The sequence below is a fragment of the Sebastes fasciatus genome, chromosome 4 (genome assembly GCF_043250625.1).
Source record: "Sebastes fasciatus isolate fSebFas1 chromosome 4, fSebFas1.pri, whole genome shotgun sequence".
NCBI lineage: Eukaryota > Metazoa > Chordata > Actinopteri > Perciformes > Sebastidae > Sebastes > Sebastes fasciatus.
The window spans coordinates 26,767,078-26,793,257 of record NC_133798.1 but is presented as its reverse complement, the minus strand read 5'-3'; the positions used below and the strand labels follow the sequence as shown (position 1 = coordinate 26,793,257).

At 41.5% G+C, this 26,180-nt stretch overlaps 1 protein-coding gene across 7 annotated transcripts in view; it reads left to right on the top strand.

The window, feature by feature from the left end:
• shank3a (SH3 and multiple ankyrin repeat domains 3a) overlaps nucleotides 1–26,180 on the top strand; it is a 241,574-nt gene that overhangs the window by 195,717 nt on the left and 19,677 nt on the right. For all 7 annotated transcript variants that reach the window (XM_074633234.1, XM_074633236.1, XM_074633235.1 and 4 more), the window contains 3 exons: nucleotides 19,945–20,020; nucleotides 23,381–23,463; nucleotides 25,666–25,790. In XM_074633234.1, coding sequence (XP_074489335.1) covers nucleotides 19,945–20,020; nucleotides 23,381–23,463; nucleotides 25,666–25,790 — 284 coding nt within the window. The remainder of the gene's footprint in view (nucleotides 1–19,944; nucleotides 20,021–23,380; nucleotides 23,464–25,665; nucleotides 25,791–26,180) is intronic.

The following is a 26,180-nucleotide window of genomic DNA, read 5'->3' as shown; positions in this document are numbered from 1 at the left end:
GAGTACATCAGATTAATGTGACCACATCCCCATTTAGTCATTTAATTAACAGATGGCACATTTGGTTTTGCTGTGGTCTCAGGGGCAACAACATGTGCAGCATCATGAAAAACATCTGGTCATTGTGTGGAAAAAGTTTAGCGTGATGCTGCAGCAAGTACATACATTGGAAATGGGCCAAGTACAAGTTTGTCATATATATCTCCCTATTCCTCGCGTGTTTATCGTGCATCTCCTGGGACCTATTTCTGGAGCAATTGGGGGCATTTTCCCTTTTCAAAGGGTTGTTGAGGGATTGAGGTTACCTCAGACTGTGTGTGAAGAGATGAGAAAGGCCGGAATCTCTAAATACCCCATTTAAATGCATTGTGAGAAAAAGATAGGGGAAGGTGGGAAAGAAAGGGCCAGATAGCGAGTGAGACGGATGGTGGAGCATACTCTAAAGGACAGCAAAGTGGAGATGGCAGAGCGTGTCTTTCAGGGAGAAAAAGAAGGAGGAGAGTTAGGGAGGGAGGGAGATGGGCCTGATATTGAGCCCCACTCACTCATAAATCCTGAAAAACTCCCAGACCTATTTCTCAGGGATTAAAATTGTCTTCTGCCTCCCCTGTCCTTTCTCTCTGACACTATGTGTTGTTGTTTGTCTCTGATATTAAACAGGGATGTTTAAAACATCAACATATGTTTATTCTTATTGTTAAAGGCAGGGCCGGTAATACTGAGAAACTGATCCAACCCAAAAACCCAGCCCAGTGTTTCCAACCCTTTTCCAATTAAAGTGACTCGCAGCATTAGCTCTAAAAGTCCCTAAAGAAAGCTGCCAAGTCGGCAACACTGACAGCCCGTCCCTTCAGGCCTCCCTCCAAAAGCCACTCCCTCACTATTATCATTATGATCATAAACATATGAGCGTAACCAACAAACATGGCTATTGTTAATACTCACAGCAGTCAAGCTAGCAGCTTGTGGAAGACTGCGGTGACGTGTAATGAGTACACGGGCAAAGTGCAAGTAGGTAGACAAGCAGGTAGCCTGTCCAATCATTTCATTCAGCCAAAATGAAATGATTATACAGGATACAGAAGATACGATACAGGATACACCTGCATTGCTAGAACCAGCTTATATGAGGACAATGCCACTGCACTACTCTGGGCCAAATGAAATGATTGAACCAACTTATCGCAGTCCTGCGACAGCCACAGATACCATATTTTTGAGTTTTTTTGTCAAAGCATTTGATTCATTGATTGCTGTCGGGATGTAACGACAATATCAGCAGATATAACAAAAATGTATTTGAACAGATTAAAACTGAAGTAGTCGAGAAAATATGATTATAAAAAAGTTTTTTTTTATAAAACAATCATTATATCTTGACAGTAGTACATGAAACAGGAAACCTGAAAAAAATTGTGAGCCTTTGTGTCCTCTGGTGCTCCTAACGGCATCTGCAAGACGATTCAAATCCCTCTCATCACTAAACTCCAGCCCCATGTGCCGTTTCACTCGGAAATACATCACTTTACCATAAAGATACAGTCTAACTACCGTTTCACTGACACTTTAAACCAAGCCCCCAGGAACAGCGCTTGGCTGTGAGGACCTTTTTTGGCAATGTGGCCAAACGCAGTATTATAATATCACAGTATCACATGGCGCCAAGTGGCCCCCAAAGCCCTTCCCCCCCCCCCCCCCCCCATACACAATCACTGCAAAAGGAACGTCTGGAAAATGATGAATACATTTTTCTGAGTGTCGCAAATACACCAAAATGACTCTTTGTACTGTGTAATCAGAGTTTTATTCATTCAGTCCAAAGTCTAGAAGAGCTACTTGTAGATAAAGGGGATTTGATTATAATTGTGTATAATAAGTATATTATACAATATATTTAATATATTATTCAATAACATGCTAATTTCAAAATCTACTGAGGCATTTCAAGGCAAATCTCATCATCATCCCTGGATTCATCAACAGGGATACAACAGCAGAACAACACACACTTGGACACACTAAAACACACACAGAGTTGTTTATCTGAAGGCAACCATCGAGGCGTCACTGACAGTTAGGGCAATATGTCTCAGCCTAGTGAAGCAGGAAAGACAGCCCTGTCTACAATTAAGTAACCCAAATACTACTGCTCTCTCTTTCTATCCCTCTCTCTGCCGCTGTACATCATCCATGAGTCATAACTCTGAAAGTGCTATCCCTCTTTATCTATCTCTGCCTCCATCTCTTTTCACTCCTCTCTGCCAGGTTTGAAAGAGCAATGATGGAGACGGGGGGAAAGACAAAAAATGGGATGATGGAAAAAGCTGTTTTAGTTTGGGAGAGCGAGGCGGGGGGGGGGGGATGGGTGAAGGCAGCTAGCAAGAAATAGAGAGACGGGGAACAAGAGAGAAAGAGAAAGGAAGCAGGTGACCATGTGAAAGAGGCACAATTTAAACCATCGCTGACTCTCTGTTGGCTGTTATCTGTCACCACACTGCTCTTCTCTCTCTCAGCATGGCCAAGGCTACCTGCAGCCAACAGTTCATCTTCAACCGGTGCTCGGGGGGGACAGCGAGACGGAGGAAAGACAAAGATACCAAGTGTAGAAGTCAAAGGGGAAAAATAGGAAAGAGGAGAGCATGAGCGACTGATGGAGAAAATGAGGGCGAAAAGCAAAAGACTATTGATTGAATACATTAAGACTACAATGAGTGATGCAGTGGTGAAACACTGCCGGGCAAATGGCTGATCTGTGTTTTTGTTGGGGAGGTGTGCTGTATCCATGTGTTATTATAAATCATTGTACCGTTTACGGTAAAAAAAAAAAGAGTCCAACGTAAAATCTGTAGAATATGCCTGAAAATCTTCACCCATCCTGCTAACACCCCACTCCCTCTAACACACACACAGCACACATGCTGGTGGCCTGTATGTGGGGGTTAATGGTAGATGTTTACCCGTGGTAATGGAGGGGATAATGATGTGAGTATGAACTGCTCTTCCCTTTCTAATGATGCTACCAAATTGCCGGGGGCCACTCATTTTCAGCAATAGTACTGTTAATCTGTTGGCAACAATCTGTTGGGATCTTACAGCCCTCCAGCCAAAAGACCCCACCCCCCCATCCTGCTATCGTCAATAAGGAATGGGCATGCTACAGCCAAACAAAGAGACAAATACTTCCAAATGGTAAATGAAACTGCAACGCATTTTTACCAGCCCCAGTTTCCATTATATCAGCCTTAATTTTTCTTCGGTCGCCCTGCAGCCTCAAATGTCCTCAAGGACCTCTGCACACTCGCACGACACTCACAGCATAATAATGCACATTTTCTCTGTGATGGGATAAGCAATGCTTGATTTTCTCAATCGTTTGATATCTTAACAAGCGTGCAAACTTCTATTTCTTTTCTCTTTGTGCTCATTCACTGTATTCCCTTGTTCTCCTCACACCGCGGCACAGTTGAATGACTCACAGCCGCATGAATCAGCCCAGTCAGATCCAGCCTGAGCTATTTTTAGCCTGCCCATTAAGAAGTTTTGGAGTGTGTCTGCACTCCCCTAGAATGCTTAAACATCAGCGTTGCTGCGGCAGCTGAGACTGACATGGAGGGTAGGGTGGAGGAGAGAGGTAAGAGGGGACACAGAGATGGTGCAATGGATTGGTGAGGGAGTCATACAGGGAGTCATCTGATCAAAAACGTGGAGCTATCAGCGTAGTTGCCCCAACAATTGGGGGTCTGCGTGGGCTTTTTCTAGCTTGGTTCTTCCCCACTCATGTCTGAAGTGCAAGGTCAATAGTTATTGCTGCTACAATGATGGATTTCAGTAATCATCTAGGCCTGTTTAACGACAGTGGTAGAAATCTTTTGACACTATTTCACAATGAGTTGCAATATCATTCTTTTGAACATCTTTACGGGCGTTGTCATCGGCGAGACGGATACTGAGGGCTTTATTTTAATGGTGCAATTGCAAATCTGATTTAAGCCCACTGTATATTACTAAAATATCAGCATCAGTAAGAAACGTTCCTCCCATAGCTTAGTATTGCATTATAAATCGCAAGTACAGTTGACTGTGTTGTAATTCAGAGCAGCTTCCTAATTACAAAGCCATCCTGATTTCAGGCTGAACCCCGCGGGATACAAATGATAACTCTGTACACATCTGTCAACATACTACACAACTGAGACATGAGGCTTGATGAAATAAAGAAAGATAGATTAACTCAATAATTTGGTCGAGGAGACATCAGGACAAGGAGACGGATTTAAGATGGACCAAAAGATGTTCTCGTAGTCCATGGGGACAGGGAGCCACATCTGGATGCCAGAAAGAGGAAAGAGTAATTGTCCAATAAGCCTGCAATGTGCATTGTAAGATTATTTTTCCTTAGCTTAAACCAAATAGTTTATGGGCAACCCAGTCGCAAGAATAAAATGTTGGCATTAAACCACTGATACTTTGAATCTCGACGTGCGTTTCATATCAACTTTTCTACATACGTGTATATCAGCATTATAGTGTTTTACCCAACTGTGGTTCTTTTGTCATTTCGGTTTAGTAAAAGATCATAGTTTGAGTTAAAATAAGTAAAACGCCGTTTAAAATAAACGAACGCGGATCTCCTGGGTTAAAGTCCAGTGTTTGACCCATCTATCTACCCCGACCTCCTCCCTACGTGGGCTTTGATTAAACGTATTTGTGATATTCTGTAGTTATGGGTGATGCATTTTTCATTTGGTAGTTGTGGTCAGTGATGTTTTTTGATGCATCACTCAGCTATGAAAATGGATAGTTGGAGCCCATGGACATCAGCTGCTGATCATCATGACTTAAAGGGTATTACATTATTATTATGTTCATTATGAACGGTATCCTGGTATCTGTTTTGCTGTTGTCAGCTCTATTTCTTTATTTTAGTTTTTAAAACATTTAGGAATATTTTGGGTAGAATTAAAATGTTCAAAATGTTGCATGAAGATGTATAGGGCAAAATGCAGTGCATACATAGATGCATACCTTCATCTTAGAGAGATTCATTTTTTTTTTTTATTATTTATTATTATATACTCTATATACTTTTTGCCTTTATTGATAGTGATAGTGATAGTTATGAAAGGTGGATAAAGAGGGGATGACCTGCAGCAAAGGGCCACAGGTCAGATTCAAATCCCTGCTCTACCAGGTGAGGTACCAGGACGCCACAAGAGAGATTTATTTTGATAGTTACAGGGTTAATTTATGTGTTAGTCTGCTGACAGAGCATTTGCCGACTTGACAGGAACAACTCCAACTTCAAACCTTCACACCTAGAATGTCACACTAACACGATGAAAATGAATGTTTTCCTGTGTTAACATGGCCAGTGTTGGTAACACACCTTTTCCGTCTGCTTGCTACGGTAGAGACATGATATCACTGTGCTATATTTTCAAGAGCGTCACCGTCATTTAAAAGGGAGCGTATCTAATTGATATATGCAGTTTCTCTGTTTCAGTACAGTCTAATCCAAGATCATGAAAACCAGAAAGCTAAAGACCAAATCTGTGATGGTGGCAGGATGAAATTTGAGCTGCTGCATATAAGAAATAAATAGACTGCTCTGATCTTCTAGTGCATCCTCATCCCTCATCAAGCCCCTTGTGCTCTCACAGTCACCTTGTCCATCTTCTGCTGTGAGTCACTATAGCTGCATTTCTACATTTGATGTCTTATTGTTCAGATTTATTCAGTCTGTAGTTTTAGTGTTCTCAAAGGTTAAACTGAGCAAGCTAATAAAAATAACAAAAAATATTAAAGCATTTGTCTTTCAGTGACAAACTACTCTCAGTTAAGTCCTCTCATGGAGCTATAAATGTATCCGTACAGACGCAGATTGCAAATCACGTAGATAGTGAGTTCAGTCAGAAACTCTCTAGTGGTGACTTGTAAAATGCAGAGTGAGTATGCAAACGCTGACACCACAGAGCAGTGCATGTGCACATGCATTCAAATGGGCACGTGTATGCTTATGCACATGCACACACACACTTCAGTTATTGTCTATATTCTGTGTGGAGTCAGCAGATAGATTAGCATAGCCAACTAATCCATCTTATTAGAAAGAGAGAGAGGGTATAAACCACAGGTTGGAAGACATGCCTTTGGTATTAAGGTTTAGCTGAGTCAGTGTTATAGACTGGCAGTTCAAGAGGAGTCCTGCCATTTACCCCCATAAAAAAAAAAATCCACATGAAGTGTCCTACAGTGACACATCTCAAGGTGTGTGTGTGGGAGTGTGTGTGTGTGTGTTTTTGTTTGTTCGCAGCAGAGTGATGGCCACTATCTGTACTTTTCATCAGAAGTCAGTCGGGTGTGTTGAGCCATCTCTCTCTCTATGGAGGACAGATCCATATCAAATCATAATAGATGGCGATGCTATTTGGACGATGAATCAAAACTGAAGCAGGTCTCACAGTGGAGCAGAGACATATCACATTTGACAGCGGCCGCATCGGATGAGAGCGGGTCACCTGCAGACACACACACACACACACACACACACACACACACAAATAAACAAGCACGTACACACACATGGGCAGGTTACTGCATTTCTCTCTGATAGCCAAGTCTATTTCACAGTCATGGCTGCTCTTACACACCACATTCACCTGTAGTAGTCGCTGTTTTATGAGTAATCTGACACAGTTGGTTGAATCATTTTGTTTACATGAGCTGTTTCAATGCCATGACTTGACAGCGACTGTGTTTCACTGTTGTGGGTATCACATCTAGAAAAGGTGGCAACACACACACACACACACACACACACACACAGAGTGATACCTGGCAGAGCTGTAAAGCATCCCTCTGACTGGGCATGACTAATCACACGCCCACCTTAACACCAAGGCACCCCTGTTTTTTTTTAGTTCCTCTCCCTCCCTCCCTCCATCTCTCTCTCAGCATCAGTCCCCAACTCTCCTGTATGATTAGAAGATGGAAATTAAGAATCTCTTTTTGGATTTGAAAAAACTCCCGATTAACTATGGACAATCATGCGATTAATCGGGATTAAATATTTTAATCGATTGACAGCTCTAATAAAAACCTGTAGATATTTAACATAATCACTGCACACCCTCGTGTCTACAGTGTAGTTTATTTTTTGTCATATACAGATTCACAGATTGAAACAACACCTAGGCTTATTTTTTTCTGCCAAATTTTTTTTTGCGCTGGTTAGGTGCTACTTGGCTGAAAAAAATATTTTAAAGGGGGTACATTATTAAGAAAGTTTGAGAACCACTGCTGTATATCATACGGCTGACCTGACAGTGAGGGAAATTCCAATGCATAACGCTACTGATTCGAGCAGTGACCTTGATGATGCAATACACTCAGTTCAGCTCGAGGGTTCAGTGTTAAAGATACATTTGTTCCTGTGCCGAATCCTCCTAACGAATACTCCTAGTCCCCTGTTTCCCTTCTCATTCCTGGAATATTTGTTTTGTTGTGTCTGTGTTTGTCTGAGTGCATCTCTGCTTGTCTTGACCTTGACTCAAAGGCGTGTCGTGATAAGCCGTCAAAGTGTTTGAAGAGCTTGTACAGTAGTCGCTTCTTGTTGTCTGAATTTGACTGAATTATTCAAGGCTTCCACTTTGACAGAGCGGAGGTATTTATAGCCGCTGGTCTCTGCCTCCGACACTTACACGGTAACGACGAGCCCTCTGAAGGCTCTTCAACGAAAACCAACCAATTCTGTGAGAGGGGAGGAGGAAAACGAAAAGACAGCAGAGAAGTGAAATATATGCTGGAGTTGTTTGCTGGAGGCTGAAATAAAATGGGACATTTAGGCCAAAGACACTGGCACACAGTTTTCACTGCGACTCGTCCAGGAAGTCTTATTTCGCTCTCAAAACGAAGAAATCGGGGAAGTCTTCGCTGAGGAATTTCGAACAACCGTCTGCACAAAATGGGCGTTTCAGGAGTGCTTTTAATCGTCTCTAGGCGAGAATGAGAGGGAGGCCAGGCCCGGCTCTTCTCCGTGACTCGAGCTGGGAGACGGACCAGTGGCAGGAGGAAGTTGTAAAGATAGAGTGGGGGAAAATGGACTGTTGTCCCGTCATGGTGTCAGATCTGCCTGTGATGTGTAGCAGGATAGACGGGGTGGTAACGGTCGTGAAGGCAGAGCATCCAAACTCCACATATCATGACCTGTACTGGGGTAAGTCACTCCCTGTCCACAACTCTGACGTCATCACACGACTCCTATAGAGGGCAAACGGATGGCTCACTTGAAGTCATACTGCATGTAATGTTGAAATGGTATCTTGTAGGAGAACCTAAAAATAGCCACCGTCTGTAAATGCGAGACACTTGCAAAATGACTCAGCATGAGGGGAAATGTAGTAAAGACAGAGGAGTAGTGTCTGTCTGCAAGCGTACAAACGTTTCCATTTTTAGAAGAGGACGGTGTGCACTACTACAAATTTAAGTGACTATGACTGAGAGCTGGAGTCAGTGCAAAAAAACAGTATTTGACTACTTGTCCAATACATATTTTACAACAAAGAACTCATTAAAGGTCTTCTCAATGTCCACTTAGATGATAATCGAAGGTCTTATTTTTTTCCCTTTGTTCTTGCTATCCATTGCCTCCTCTTCATATCACGCCGCTCCACAGATGGAAAGCTTTTTTTGTTTTATTCTTGAACATTTTTATGTTCAAGAATAAAACAAAAAAATGTTTATGTTAATTGAATGTTCTTACTGGTGCGTTCCTTTTTAAATGTAGATATATCCCGATTATCGAATAAATTCCATTACTCAAGCGACCTTCTATTGGTCTAAATGAAATAAGAGAGGGCACATCTGGCATTTTAACTTCTAGAGCCGAGGCAAAACGTTGTCCAGCTCTCAGCTTTGATGAACTCTTTTCTTTTAGTGCTGGCGTTATTAGATCTCATCTCCTATTCTATTTTATTAAAAGCCTGTCTTGCAATGTCATTTTCTTAGTCTGTACTTTGATCAAAGCGCCTCGCTGAGTTTATATCCAGAAACTATCTCTGTCCCTCTCTCTCTCTCTCTTCGCCTCCCTTCTTGGCTTCTACAGTGTTTGACAGTAAGTCTTGATGTATGTATGTACGGCTCACCAGAGAAAACTCAAATCTGCAGACAAGCAGGATGAGACTGTCCTGACCAGAAACTCGACAGCATTGGTCGTTTGTTCAAACACATGAAACAGCTTATGTTTACCTTTGTTGACCTCTTGGGATTGTGTGAATAATTACTGTCCTTCAGTAGCAAAGGTGGAAGTAGTGTAACCTCCTAAGGACGAGGTCAAGGCTGATTACCAGAAACTGCAGTTTGCTGAACAACGATGACAGCCATGCCCATGATTTATTTATCCCTTAAAGTTGTGATTCTTAAGAATCAGTCCTGGTTCTGTTACCGTGGTAACAGCACATATGCTTCAATACTACAGGTCCCATAGTTCGGAGGGCAGCAAACGCTCCTTGAGCAGCTACTTTGTCAGAAATACAACAGAAAAGCAACTGGTGTATCTGTTTGCAGCACAACCACACAAACACACAATGGTTAATAAAGTAGTCAGTCCAATATAGCTGCAGCTGCAATCTGATTTCATGAGTATTTTTCCACATGATAGCAGGTCATAGTAAAGCTGGTTACCTTGAGGAGTTGGAGGTGTGCAGCCTGTCGCCTGTAGCTCTTCGTCTAACAGCTCACTGTGGCTGCTCCTTCTCGTTCAACTGCTCCCAGCAAAACTTAAAAGGATCCGTTTTAAGAAAAATGACAAAAATTTATGTTGACTTGTTTGTTGGTGCATTATTTCTGAACCATCACGGTCAACGCTAACCATGGTGACAAATGTCCGTGTTACCTGTTGCTTCTTCACAATAAAAGCCACCTCATGTTTCACCAGTTGAACACTTTTAATGTGAAGCAGCAGCAAGCAGGATGTAACGTTTGCATTTAAGTAGAGAGAAGCAAAGTGCTATAATAGTTTAAAAATGAAGTTAACTGTGCATATTTTCAGACAGTCTCTCCTGGAAGGCATTCGTACTGTTGCACTCTGTTGTACACATGAAAAGTGAGCAAAATAGTTGTGTCAAGAATGAAAAAAGAGAGCTAGAGAAGTTCAAACCCTGACTCCTCACCTCCACACAGCGGGCCACTCATGGCTAGAAGTTGGTCAGTATCTGAAAGTTGCAGAAATCGTTGGACACAGCGCCCTCAATTCAAACATCGGAAGGTGAATGTGAAGGGGGAGGGAGTTTTCGAAGCTACTCCACCATTCGACACGCCGTTCTGATGGATTACAGTATACTGGTGCCATTAGTAGTAGCTTAATACAGCTTTGACAAGGTGTAAAGAGAAGAGCAATGATTAATTGATTAATCAACTAATTGTCAACTATTAAATTAATCACCAACAATTTGGATAATCAATTAATCGATTGAGTAATTTTTTAAGAAAAAAAGGTCAAAGTTCTCTGATTTCAGCTTCTTAAATGTGAATATTATCTGGTTTCTTTAGTCCTCTATGACAGTAAACTGAATATCTTTGAGTTGTGGACAAAACAAGATATTTGAGGACGTCATCTTGGGCTTTGGGAAACACTGATCGCCATTTTCCGACATTTTATAGACAAAACAACTAATCGATTAATCAAGTAAATAATTGACGGATTAATAAAGAATGAAAATAATCGTTAGTTGCAACCCAAGTCTGTTATCAATGAGACAAAACGCTGGATCATTTCCTGTGAGTTTCTCATGTGTGTGAAGGCAACTTTAATCCAGAGCTGGGATGGCGGACTCCGCCACAAACAATGAAAATGACTATATAGAGAGATGATAACAAATATTAAAACATTAAATAGCTATTGCAGGAAAACAATGAAAAAAATATACCATATACTGTATTATAAAACATTGGTTTGAACCTGAACAAACTAACCAGGACTTTTTGGCAGGTTACATTATTATACACTCTATTAGATGTTTTCTCAGTCGTCATCTGCTACCGTCCATTCAGTGTTGCATTTAATCTGTCTTTCCATTCTAACATTCCTTCTCTGTTTTTTCCTCCTCATCTTTTCTTTTTGTTCTGACACCCTCCACTTCACAGTTAATGAAGCTACCCTACATTCTCCTTGTCATGTCCATGTATGCACACAAATGGCTCGATGAAAGGATCTAGTAGTGCATCATGCCCGTATCAAAAGTGTGTGCTCATACAGATTAAGTTTTGTCACCTTTGATGTTGAATATTATCCTGCAGCTCCAAACCACGTGCATGGTTCATTTGAATTCCCATATATGTACAGAACAGATAGAGATTAAATTGATACAGAGCCTGCTTTTAGTCTTTCTTTTGTACTTTTCTTTCCCCTCAGTGTCCTCTCTATCACACTGTCCTATTGTGAGCATGACTAATTTCATCCAGGAATGAAAAAATAATTCACCTTTCTTTTAAAAGCCTTATTCAAGAATCGTTTGGTAGAGGAACAGAAAATCAAGAATAGACACAGGAAGATGAAGAGAGGGGGAAAAGAAAATGAAGACATTGCTTTGTCCTCTGTTCTGTGTGGAAGTGGGCTAGCCTTGTATCCACCTGCACGGTCCAGCAGCTCCCTGTTGGATCTGTGGAACGACAGGCACATTGTGTGACAGCACAAAAGAGGAAGAAAGAGAGTATGATTCTGTCTTTATTTCTCTTTTGCCACTAGCATCTCCTCACAGGCTCATGTGGCTCTCTGGGAGTTGTTCCACCGGAGAGTCCAGCATTGTTCTGGTTAATTTAAACAGTGTTTTAGTATTCAAGGTGTAGGGGAGCGCTCTGAGTTTACTACAACACAACATGAATGAGGAGGCAGAGAAGGAGAAAAGGAAAGGAGGGATGAGTGGGGGTGTGGAAGGAAAGAATGAAAAAGTCAATGATGCTCACTTGATGTGTGTGTGTGTGTGTTTGTGTGAGTGTGTGTGCATGTTTGTCTGCAGCTCTTATCAGTGGTAAAACAGCATAGGTTAATTCTCATTCAGCAGGGCTCAGAGACGGTGTGTGTGCGTGTGTGTCTGTGTCTGTGTGTGTGTGTCTGTGTTGGTTTGCGTTTCCATGCATCTGTGTGTATGTGATGTAGCTCTTGCGTCCTTCAGACAAGGACGGTGAAGGTGTTACAATTTGTCCAGAATAGAGAAGCACTGTGAGCTGAGACGGCGACGTTCAGCTCTCAGAGATGTAGCAGGTTTAAACAGAAAGAGCGACAATTTTTACAACATGACATACAGCTTTATGTGCTAAATATGCTTTCGTCTCGACTATAACACACTGTGTTCACAGTTATCACCAGCGAGAACAGACTAACAGCTTATTCTCACATTTTTATGGATGAGTTATCACTCCCAACACGTAGAAACAAAACCGTTCCCACGCAGAGCGTTTATCTCTGGAAGTTAGTGAAAAATCAGTGCTGTCGGTAAATAGAAAGGAAAAACAACCTTTTTTTTAAGTTAAGCTACATTTTTATCATTCTTTGACATAAAGAGAAAGAAAACAAAGAGATTGATTTCTAGTCACATGGTGCTGAGAAGAAAAATATGACCTTGTGTTGCTTTTTTGTGGCACTGTAACCAAATGTTGTTGTCAATGGCAATTAAAAATGACCTCATGGGCCTTTACCATCACTATGTTTTAATAAATCTTACTAAAATGAACTACTTTAACAAAATCTGTTGTACTAAGTAGTTATTACAGTGTTTTAGCAGTGCACCTCCCAGTATATGTGGCCAGTACAGTGATGTTATTTTCCTTGGACATTATGAGGTTGAGGTTTCTATTTGTAGTGCTGCAGCTGTAAGCATTAAAGCTGCAGTTGGTAACTTTATAAAAAATAACTTTTTATTGTATTTGCTCCAACTGTCACTATATTCTGATAGTAGTACATAAGACAGATAATCTGTGGAAAAAACACATTCCTCTGACTCCTTTTAGTGCTCCTAATGGCATTTGCAAGATTTCCCCGCGCCCGAAGGAAAACAACCAATCAGAGCTAAGGATTGTCTGACACGCTGTCAATCACTGCTCGTGAACTCAGATCAAATGTCTCAAATGTTTTCAGAAACATCTTGTAGTGTACTGTTCAGCTGTAAAATGAGAAAGTTTGTAACCTGGCCCCCATGTTGAAAACAGTCGAGCCAAAACCAAGCACCACACCACTTTCTCATTTTCCAGCTAAACGGTACACTACAAGATGTTTCTGAAAACATTTGAGGTGAGAAATAGACATTACAGTAACAAAATATTGATTCATATTTGATCAGCGCTTCTTAGTTTGACCGTTTGATCGGAGTTCACAAGCTTCACGAGCAGCGATTGACAGCGTTAGATACTGCTTGGCTCTGATTGGTTGTTTTCCTCCGGGCGCGGAGGAATCTCGCAAATGCCATTACTGTAGTTGCACTAAAAGAAGGCAGAGGAGCCTGATTAAATTAGACTTCTGCACCTCCTCCAGGCTCTGTTTTCAGGCTTTAAAAAATCTAGCCCGTGACGGGCAACTTTGGCCAATCACAGGTCATTTCAGAGAGAGAGCGTTCCTATTGGCTGTGCTCCGGCTGGTGGGCAGTGCTTGGTATCTCCTCAACTGATCCCAACATGGGTCACAAATGTTCTCATTTTACAGCTAAACAGTACACTACAAGATGTTTCTGAAAACATTTGAGGCGAGAAATAGGCATTACAGTAACAGAATATTGATTCATATTTGATCAGCGCTGCCTAGTTTGACCGTGTCATCGGAGTTCACAAGCTTCAAGAGCAGTGATCGACAGCGTTAGACACAGCTCGGCTCTGATTGGTTGTTTTCCTCCGGTCTGTGAAATCTTGCAGATGCCATTAGGAGCACCGGAGGACACCAGAGGAACATGATTTTATACATTTTATAAAAATAACTTTTTTTTTAATCACATTTGCTCCATTTCTACCCACTGCTGCTCTAACCACTTGATCACAAAGAAGCTGACCTGAGTTAATCCCTGCAAAGACTTTGTGGTCATACCTAACCTGCATGGTGCCATTAAAAGGAACTTGAAGTCTTGTTTGTTTATGTGGTACGACACTGCCAGTTAAACATCTGGTGCCGAGACGGCCTGAAGAGTCCGTCTGCTTCCAGGTGAAGTGTGGTGCTGTTTGTTTACGGTGCGTACACAAAGCAGATAAGTCACAGGGTTATACGATGTGAATGAGTGATTAATTCAGGAGCTATTATAGAAGCTTATTGCTCTACAGAACATGTTGTCTCCTTACTCTGATTCATTTTGTGCGCTGTTATTTATGCCCAGAACTATTTAATATAACTCTCATATCCAGATATGATCCAGATATATTCTTTATGAGCCTCATGAGCTCTTCATGGCCACCAGAAAAGATACTTTAAAGCTTTCAGGAGTGAAAAAGTAGCATCAGTCGCTGTCAGTCAAAAGAATTTGGTAGCTTTTTCCTGCTAGTCCAAATATAGTAACTTTAATGATGCAGGATTATAATTCTGTCCAATGCTTGAGTTACTTCTCAGACAATTATGCCCCTTATGTTTGGAAGTAAGTACTGTAAGTAAGGAAGTGTAAACCGACCTGCAGGTGTCTTAATGTACAGTGCCTGCTGTGAGTTATTTTGACCAGCAGGTGCCCCTAGTGCATTCCTGAAGCCTTGAATGCTCAACACAAGTGGCTGGAAAGCCTCAATGCTTCAGTAAGCTCTTTTACTCCTATACTCTTTTTTTCATATAAACTGCTTTCGTTGTCATCTGAAATGTGGAATTTATTACCTCCTTTGCAAGAGAGAATTCCTCCCAGGAAAGACCAACTAAGCGCCAGGTGTTTCCAAGAGAAAATGTAAGAGCTTTAATGAGCTTGAGTGTAGAAGTGAGTGCTGCTGTGTCGTATCAGTCTGTGATAGAGACGGGTTGTACCTATAATATCTATCTATGTCTGTCCATCAGCAAGTAGTTCAAAATACAACTTTTACTTTGACCAAATTTGACTTTTTTTCTACATTTCATGTGCTACACGTTGTTTTTTCATCACCGCCATCTGTGTTTCTGTCACCAGATGCAGCGTCTATACCGTCTTAATGAAGATGCCATTATCTCCGGATCTCTTATTAAACCTCATTCTGAGGCCAACTCCTAATGTGCACTCGCAGGCAATCGTCCCTCATGTTGTTTTCAAAGGGAAATGACCTTCCTCTCTTGCTACAGAGGGAGACTGTGTCTGTGAAGCAGTATGCCGTTATACTTTGCTGTTTCTTTATTTTTTTATATGTTTTGCTAATGCTCGTTATTTTTCTTTTCTTCTTTTAATTGTTTGTTTTTTTATCTTTGCCTGAAAAAAAAAACTGTAGCTCTTTCAATATTGTGTGAGTGGTTTGAAGGAGAACAGAACCCAAAAAACTGTTTTATCTGGACATCAATAATATCTCCAAACTGGAAATCGTTGGTAATGTGCTTTATTTTAACACGACTGTATATCAAAGAGTTTGCTGAGTAACATCCCAGCGAGTGCATGATTGTCTTTTTTCTCTGGAATCTCTTCCAGCACTTATCTGCCCCTCTGACAGCCCAGATGTTGTAGCTCTGCTTCAGATTGGAAGATGCTTCTCCTCGTGTTATTCCCATCTGGTGCTAAACAACGACCTCCTGTACTAGCAAGCAAACCAAAAAATAATAACGATAAACCCTCCAAATGTAAATGAACGTAAACAACAGCCTTTATTTACAGTGGAGGCACCTTTGTCAGGTCTCACATTCCCTGCCTGTGTGTGTGTGTGTGTGCGGTATGATAGATGGAAGTGGAGTTTAGGTTATCTGTGCTATCAGGGCCCTGCCTTTAGATGCTCCTGGGCTGTACAAAATAGATGACAACTGTGATGAATGAGCTGCATTTCACACTCTTAGACTGCATCTGGTATCACATGGTGTGCACACACACACATACTGTACATACACAAATGCATATACCACTCAGACACACAAAATACTGCGTGCACATTCAAACTCACTAACTCCCAAAAGTATCCAGCATTTGGCTGATTTTATTTTTCTTTTGTCCTTTTTTTTGAAACGAGGGCTTTTTGATGACATGTGAGGCTAAATGAGTACGTAGGGCTGTAATAGACTGACTCTAAATATCCAGCAGAAGACAAATGATGATTCATCTACAACTTTCTGCCCAAATATCACCTCTTCTTTCATCTCTTCTTCCCTTCGACAACCCGTGCTAACAAAATGCCACGTCTTTTCCTCTCCTCTCTTTTCCGCCTTACCTCCTCTGATAACCGATAAACTCACAGAAACACCCACTCAGCTTTCTTAAATGCTCAAATACTCTTGATCAATCTACTATTTTGTTTTGTTGTTGTTGTTTTTGTGAGGAAATGCTGTTCATTTTCTCACAACTACTTTCCCTTAACCTGCCTTTTCCACTTCTATTTTATGGTAGTTTGTGATTTTGCATTAGGGCTGCATCTAACGATCATTTTCATTGTCCATCAATCTGTTGATTATTTTCTCCATTAAAATGGTGAAAAGGTTGATCAATGTTTCCCAAAGCCTAAGTTGACGTCCTCAAATGTCTTGTTTTGTCCACAACTCAAAGATATTCATTTTACTGTCATAAAGGAGTAAAGAAACCAGAAAATATTCACATTTAAGAAGCTGCAATCAAAGAATTTTGACCTTTTTTTTTCTTAAAAAATTATTCAAACTGGTTAATTAAAAGAGTCGGTGATTGATTTAATAGTTGACAACTAATCGATTAACCGATTGATTGCTGCAGCTCTATTTTGTATTTTTCACGTCTTTGTACAATCGTCTTTTTCATCCAGGTTGTAAGATATCCGAGCAAATTAAAAGCAATTCACTGAGCTTTCTTTTGGCAGTGAAGAAAGCTAAAGAAACAGGGTCTGATTGGAGGGAAGGGGTGGTTGGTGACACCACTTATCTGCTGCTACAACGTTGCTATAACATCATTACCTCGGCAGTTTTCCAATGCACCTATAAACAGTCTATAGGGAAGTGGGTGCCAAATGAAAGATGCCCTCTGCGCAGGTGTTCTCAACCACCCCCTCATCCATAAAAGCTGAGGAAATGCTGAAAAAGACAATTCAGTTGAACAACTAAAAGTTGTCCAGTGGATTTGTTTTGACATTCATTTCTCATAATTACTTTTGTCCACCCTCAGAGAACAGACATGAAACTTGTTGCATTCAATTGTGGGTTGTTTGTGTGGGTGGAGAGAGCAGTAATTGATAGCGTAGTTAGAGCAAGACAGCGAGAGAGGTCTCAGCATAGAAAATATAAGACGTGTCCCCTGAATGCAGACGCTGCTATTGCTTTTGCTTTTTCAAGCTGAGTTTCCCCCTGTATTATTGATCACTGCAGCAAGATTATGACTCAAACTAGAAAGAATCACATGCTTTCTTCTCCCGATGGACTGAACCCCAAACTTGATGTTTGATGTTGACGTTCAATAAGCCGTCAAATTTGTTTGTGGCTGCACTGCAAATTATATTAATTTGTCCGTTTGTGGCTGATAATCCATGAAAATAACAATAAATACACCCCAAAATAGTTCCAGACTTGGAAATTTGATCACCAAAAGTTTTTTTTTTGACCATGAAAAATGATTTGGGGGAAAAAATTTCCTTTCAACTAAGCCACAAGTCAAACACATATATTATATCATCCCAGCCAGTGACCGAGGAGGTGACTCACAGACCAATTGACTGTGTTTCTCGCTTTTGGAAGAGATGGGCCTTGTTTTCAAATAGGCAAAGCTCAGCTTTGTAACGTAGGGTGCTATCATTAAAACAGCCTCCCTCCTGTGAGGGAGTAGTGAGGGAAGAAGAGGAAAGCTACACATTCGCAATCATGCTGAAACAAATGAATGTGTGAGAATCACAGAGATTGAGAGGATGAAGAACACAGCAGCACAAGTAAACAAGATTATAATAGAACGGCAGACGGAGAAAACGAGAAGGAAGGTGAGAGAGGTAGAGCAGAGGAGGAATGGTTCAGAGTTTGAAGTGCTAAATCCTTTTCTTTTTTTTATTGTTTTTGCCCTTCTGGTGTGTCACCAAGTGTCAGTGGATGCAGTTATCAGAGCTTCAAGTTGCTCTCGGCTGACAGCCTGTCGCTCACGCACACAGTCAAGATGGACAGGCTAAAGTGGATCTGAGGATACCAGCCACTTCAAGTCTGCTCACTCACTTTGATCTCTTTCCCCTTTTTCGCTCTTTACATGTCTCTTTCTTTCTCATACATACGTACACAGGGTATCTCAAACAGCTTGATGCATTGCCTTTATTAGATAGCGGACAGTAAAAGTGACAGGAAACAGAGAAGCTGGGGGACGTGCGACCAAGGTTACAAGCCAGACTCGTGGCTTCGTGCCATGTGTCTCACATCAGCACCAGGACGCCCCTCGTTCTCACAGCTTTGTCCAATTAAGAGTTTGTGTGTGGCCTGAAAGGTTCTCGGGGTGTGTAGTCAGCAGATTGCTGTTTAGTGGAGGTGCAGTGTGTATTATTGGGATGGGAGAGGGCATCGATCTCTATCAGCACTCCCATAGGATAAATCCACCCACATGCTGACAGGAACCACACACACACACACACACTATATTAATTGAGCTCAACACAGTCCCCATTCTAGTGCATTTGCCCGCTTTAAGATAGACACTTTAAAGCCTGTTTCAAAGACAAAAAAATTACCATGGAACAATTATACTCTGGTAGGTTATGATAAATGAAGCATGTTAATGATAATTACTTCTCTGCGGTGGCTTAATTTCTCTCTGTGCTAACTGAATTAAATTTTTGCTGACATTTTTATACTAACATGCAAAGAGCTGGGGCGGAAACAGCCTTGACATTTTGGGATTTTTTTGTGGATTTGTAAAAAAGTCACTAGCAGAAATTAATCAAAAAATGTAATTGTGTCCTTCCTAAATCATATTTAAGGAGTGCATTCCTGGGATTCAACTCATTTACTCATTTCTGTGACAAAATACTGAAAGAACACCACACACTGGCAAAATGTGGCTGACCTTGCTTTCAAGACACGGCACTAGGATGACGTGTGGGTAATTGCAAGAGATTCCTCTGATATGAAATCATAACAATAATGTAGTCAAACTTTGATTCTGTGTGAGGCCTTGTAGGTAAAGTAAAACCAAGTGTATTTTCTTTTTTCACAGTTTAAATATCTTCTCTCTTTAAATCACTCTACATCAGTGGTTCTCAACCAGGGGTCCGGGGACCCCCAGGGGTCCTTGAAGGAGTTCCAGGGGGTCCCCAGAAAAAAATGGGGAATAGTATATTTTCACTATTTAATTCACCATAGAAGTAAGTAAGTAAGTAAATAAGTAAAGCTTTATTTATATAGTACCTTTTAAACACACTGTTACAAAGTGCTTCACACACAAATGAAACATCAAACAATGATAAAAACAAAGACAAATTACAATATGAAACAGAAACAATGAGAAACAGACTAAACTAAAACAGACAAACACACATGTGGATGAGGCCTATAAAAAAAACGCTTGCCTATAGAGATGTGTTTTTAGAAGCTGCTTAAAGTGAGTCATAAGAATGATTATTCTGATCGTAGGTTTCCCTTCCTCCGTGGTTATCTCAACTGCAGTTGGTATTAATGATATCTAACAACCAAAATCTTTTCAGATGTGTATCAATTTAGGGGTCCTTGACACGGAAAATGTTGAGAACCACTGCTCTACATAATACCTAAAGCAGTACTTATATACACACACAAAATACCAGATGAGTGAATAACTTTTAAACTTAAATACACTGTCGACCTAATATGAAAACATTTATCAATTTTAAATTAAAAAAGGCATTTAATGTGTTTTGCAGAGACCCGGGAGGACCGCACTAAGAGACTGTTCAGACACTACACTGTGGGATCCTACGACAACTTCACCTCATACAGGTACAGCCTCTCTCCTTTGTACTAGCATGCCACATAGGCCATGTGTATTAGTGTATACTGTACTGCACAAACGCTACTGGTCGTATCACAGAGTGCTTCCTTACCTGAACCGGGGTGATGAAGTCCATGTGAGAAGGTGTTGGAGTGCTATGGAGCTGCTGCCATCTAAAGGCATAAGGCTGCTAGTGCACTCAGTTCTAATGTAAAATGCTCATGAAATGGGTATTGCATAACTCTTGCACACACACATGCATAATATATACTTGCACAGGCATGGTTCTGTGTTTCATATTTCTATGATTTGCTGCCAGGAAGTTCTTATTCAACCTGTTTAATGTTTTATTTTTTTTAGTCCAAGTCTTTATTTTCTTCTTTGCCGTCCCCGTCTCAAGCTGACATTTATTGTGTCGAGAGTGTCAGTGCTCCCCCTCTTCTAAATCAGATTTGTTATCTGCGAGTGGAGTAGCAAGCTATGTGTGGATTTGTTATGATGCAAATTCCGTCTTTAATGCCACCGAGTGTCAGTTTGAGACACGGCGCTAGTCTGAGTGAGCATTGTTCCTACCCACTTTCTCAGCCTTTTATAAAATGTCAAGTTCTTGCCTTCTAGGTTTTAGTTGGATTAAATGTCATCTCTGTTACCAGAGCTCCAGGTTTGTAGAATAAGCATTACCTCAGACACAAGCCTGTGATAGTCTACGTATATGAGGCATTGCGTGGTATGTAGCCTACAGGGGGGATGACAGGTAGCACCTTTAACCAAATATAGTTTAGTTGAGAACTGGAGAAATAGAAAATGAAGTACATTTCTTGTTGCTTTCTAGAGGTGTCGCAGTAAAACATGAACACAAAACCACAGCAGGTTACAGCTATGAACATATGAGTCTGTATAAAATACCAGTTGCACATGCCAGCAGAAGGCCAAGGTAGGACAGAAACGTATTGAGTTACAATTTCTTATATAGATGTCTGAACTGCAGCCTGAGGAATATTAGAATCACTAATGTCAAGAGGACAGGTTTATTTTGAGGAAACATTTACCGTTTTAAATTGTGAGTCTTACATCAGAGTTGTTTCTTTATTGAGTTATGTAGGTGGATAGAGATTCTGAACAAGGACAGCGAGCGTATTGCATTAATGCGGCATTTTGGGGGCATAGAGCAGAGATGAAAGCGTAGTGAATAAAAGGGTTCGGACTGAAACAGAGCATCTTGCTTAACCAACACAGTTTTCTGTGCATAACATTTGATGCAAAAGTCGATAGATAGTTTTTTTTTTATGAAACCAAACCTCTGACCTCCCTCCTGCAGAAAGGTTTGTTTCGGGTCTCCTGGCTCCAGCAGCAGGAGCTCTGTTTTCCCTTGGTAAGTCTGAGAGAGTGGAGTGTAACTAGGCTAATGGAGACTGCAGCCGCCTACTGAGTTGCAACCTGAACACCAGCCCTCTGCATCCGCCTCAGCTTTGAGGTAGTATGCTGAAATTCACAAAATACTACAAAACATCCTGGCTTTTGTGAAGGTGTTCAGGCTGTAAACCGGCAGCAGGCCCCTCAGTCAAAGTGTGGTGTGAAAAGACCGGAAGATACGCCGCAATTTTTGTTTGTGTACATCAAGTTTAAGATAAGAAATAGTCATTATTTGTAGATTAAAACCAACTCATTCTTACCTCCTGAACGTTCCCAGTCAGTTTGATGAGAAGGACATGTGATCTTAATATCTTTTGCACGCACATCCGGCCGCCATGCTGATATTCGCTTTGCTGCTAAAGACTGCCGTACTAACTCTGCTCTGGTTTTGGCTCACAGGTTTTTTGGACACAGTTTGCAAAAAAATGTAACATTGAAGTGTGTGCAGTGCAGCGCAGGTTAACACCATCTAACAGCCTCCACCCCTCAACACTCACCCAAATCAGGCAGTGATGAAGTGCTCACTTACTTTTGCCTCCTATTCCCTCTGTCATTAGTCAGGGGATAATATTGCATCTCAGCCATCTCTGTCAGTTTCTTTAGCAGAAGCCCTCCACACCCTCCGCAGCTGCAGTCTCATCTGAGGGATCAGCCAGAAGATTGATTCACTCTTAGGTTTTATCCCAAAGATACTTCAATCACGAGGACTCTCGCTCTCACGCTCTCACGCTCTCACTCGTTGTCTCTCTATCTCTGTGTGTGTGTGTCTCTCTCTCCCTCTCAAAACACTAATACAACCCCTGGAATTCCTGAGCTGTGGTTGTTTGCTTGGCTTTTAACTTGGCTGTGGCCGAAAAGTCTTTTTTGCTGAGGAAAGTTCCTAACGGAGTGAAATGACCCGGAAGTATCTAAGAAGCAGCCGTGTTGAGAGCTGTTTCGAATCCTCTAAATGCTAAGGAAAGGAGCTTCAATGCTTCCTTTTATTATCTCCTTTAGCATAGGATACACTGGACCATCCTTTACCAAAGGAAAGGAGATAATAACATCCGACAATTCTTTGCGGCCGCAACATTTATAGCCATAGAACCATTTTGTTCACTTTGTTTTTAATTACTTATTTATTTCGAAAACAAGAATAACAACAGTAAACATATAGCAAACTGTCAATAAACAAATAATCCTTATAAATAAATATTACATGTCTGAAAAGGAGTAGGAAGAAGTGTACATTTAATGGTTCTCCCCCTTCTCCATAACTCAAACAATAACTCATTATTTATCATATAAACTTTGTGGTAGCCTATAGGTTATTCCTTTTTATTTCATTTCAATTCCAACCTTGGTTAATGAACTGATATTTTTCACCGGTTGTCCACATTTGGTGAGATGATCCTTTATTATATGTTGACGTAAAGTGTTGCAGAAGGACCTGCGGTATCTCTCTTTCACACAGCGCGGGTGAAGCAGCCTGTTACTGATTTAATACCGCACGGGGCGAACTTGCGCCTTTTTGTAGTCCATCTTTGGAACATTGTAGTTTCACCACGGCAGACCCGCGTCATTAACATCCACCGCCGTCGCATCATAATTACAGAGCCTAGTGGAAGTGCAGTCGGATTCTCCTCACATTCAGTCCTTCTGAGTTCTCCTTCACATCTTTCCTCGACCTAGTGACGTTTTCCATCGAGGTCAAGGATTAGGAGAAGACATTAGGATGTCATTTTTGACTTTTCGACCACAGCCGTTGATTGGTTAATAGGAAAAGGAAGTACAGGTGTGCAATTGTGTGAGTGTGTGTGCCTCCGTCTCCTCCCACTTATCAACCCCCCCACCCACCCGCCCACCGACGACCCTCTTTACTCTCGTGCCCTCCCTCTCGCCCCTCTCTCTTTGTGTGTGTGTGTGAGGATGGTGTTGGACTCATACCTGCTCTCCCTCTGCTCTCTCCTTCACAGTGACTATATCATAGAGGAGAAGAATGCTGTTTTACAGAAGAAAGAAAATGAGGGGTTTGGCTTTGTCCTGCGGGGAGCCAAAGGTGAGACACACACACACACACACACACAGACACACACTTTCACATTCACCACCTGGCTGTTTTCAACGTGTGAGAGTTCTGATGCGAGAAATAGTTTGTTGATCTGAGTCACTGAGTACGGCTCAGTCTGTATTGTTACTGTGTGAGTCAACAACACGACCGGCTTTGGTCAACACTCAGCTTGTATACTCAGATGCACTGTGTGTGTGTGTGTGTGTGTGTGTGTGTGTGTGTGTGTGTGTGTGTGAGAGTGTGTGTGTGTGTGTGTGTGTGTGTGTAGAGCCCCATTGGTGGCGTCATCCTTGGCTGAGTTGTCGGCTAGCTGTCCCATCTGTTCCCCACACATGGCGTTCAGCTTTAGTAGAGTCACACTCCTCTCTCCCCTCCTCTCATCTTTGCTCTGTCTGTCCTTGTTTTTTGCTCCACTCTCTGCTCTCCTCCTTCACATTCTCCCCGTCCATTTATCCTCTCAAAATATTGTTTTCACGCAATCGCTTTCATACCTTCCACGTTTGAAGCGACGTCGCCTCTCGACTCCATCCCCCCCGTCGCTGCAAATTCATTTTTTACTCACGCACGTGCCAGCCCTCCTGCTCACGCTGGTTACCATGGCAACCCCTCTCAGGCACCTTGCCGGGAGTCTGAGTGTGCTTTACTGCTCCGTCACTCACTACCATGGATCTTGGCTCACCCCGCTCTCTTTTTTACTCACTCTGTCTTTTACTCCCCGGTACCCTTAAACACACACTCACACATACACACACACACACACACACATACACACACACAAACACACACACTGCAGTTCACTCAGCGGTCCTCTCATGTGACAGTGATTTCGTTGGATTCGTTCCAAGATTAAATGGAGTTTGTGGTGGCGCACTGCACTCACTTAACAAAGTGTGCTTGTGTCCTGTGTGTGTGTGTGTGTGTGTGTGTGTGTGTGTGTGTGTGTGTGTGTGTGTCTATTTTGTTGAGAGATGCATATGAGTAGTGCAAGTGTGTGAGCATGTGATTGTATGCAACTACATGTATCAATAATATCGCTGAGGTGCAGCAGGCAACAGCAGTGCATCCACTCAGCCTGCTACAGTAGTATCCCTGCCTAATATAGAGATCTTTAGTCAAGGACTTAAACTAAAAGCAGTGCAGATATATTTATTAAATAATTTTTTAGTAAAGCTAAAAGGGAAGTTTTGAAAAATACATAATTGCCTTCAATGAAATTAAAAAAATAGAGCAGATTTTAACCAGCAGCCAATACTTTTCAAATATTATTTGCAGCATTTAATACATTTTCTGTTTGTGATCTTTGTTATGATCATTGGCAATCTCATTTACTAGAAAAGCAATATTGGATCAAAGGAAGCTATAGATTACACTTAAAGCAGCAATGGGTAGAATTGGAGCAAATATGATTAAAATAGGTTATTTTTATAAAACGGTCACTATATCACAGTAGTGAATGAGACAGGTAATCTAAAAATAGATGCATCTGTGTCCTCCGGTGCTCCTAATGGCATCTGCAAGATTTCACAGACCGGAGGAAAACAACCAATCAGATCCGAGCTGGAGCCTGCCGTCTCCGAGCAGCTGTCAATCACTTGTTAACTCCGATCAAACGGTCAAACTAGGCAGCGCTGATCAAATATGAATCAATATTCTGTTGCTGTAATGCCTATTTCTCACCTCAAATGTTTCAGAAACATCTTGTAGTGAACTGTTTAGCTGTAAAACGAGAAAGTTTGTGACCCGGCCACCATGTTGAGATCAGTTGAGGAAATACAAAGCACCGCCCACCAGCCAGAGCAAACTTTCTCATTTTACAGCTAAACAGTACACTACAAGATGTTTCTGAAAACATTTGAGGCGGGAAATAGGCATTACAGTAACAGAATATTGATTCATATTTGATCAGCGCTGCCTAGTTTGACCGTTTGATCGGAGTTCACAAGTGATTGACAGCTGCCTCCGTTGAATAAACAGCCAATAGGAACGCTCTCTCTCTCTGAAATGAACTGTGATTGGCCGAAGTCTCCCGTCATGGGGTTAGATTTTTTAAAGCCTGAAAACAGAGCCATGAGGAGGTGCAAAAGTCTAGTTTTCTCTCAGAACACTTAAATTACAATATGCTGAAAGGTTATTATATTAATAATATTCTGCCTACTGCAGGTTTAACTGTTCTGGGTGTTTCTTTCCCAGCCGAGACGCCCATTGAAGAGTTCACCCCCACCCCAGCGTTCCCTGCCCTTCAGTACCTGGAGTCTGTGGACGTGGAGGGAGTGGCCTGGAGGGCTACTCTGAGGACAGGAGACTTCCTCATTGAGGTAATTAAGGATCTGTATCTATCTCATTACTGAGCACACGGGTAATGACCTTGAACAGAGAAGGAAAACAAACAACTGCAGGATTTCTGTACAGTTCTACGGTGCATTTGTGGATATGATGCGTAGTTTCTTCCTCTGCCTGCAAAGAGGGTTTGTAGAAATTTGTGAACATTTGCATCTAATATATCAAGTTGATATAAAGCTTATATATTTTTTATTCTTTAAATGAAAGCTGGACATGATTTGCAGAAAATTGAGTGTGAAGTTTAATCATGTGAAGTATCCCCCCCCCCAAAATGACCAGAAGTTGGTAACTATGGTGCTTTAATGTCAGCAGAACTGTAAAAAAAAAAGCACAAAGATGTCGACATGCCTCATTCTGTCTGTGTT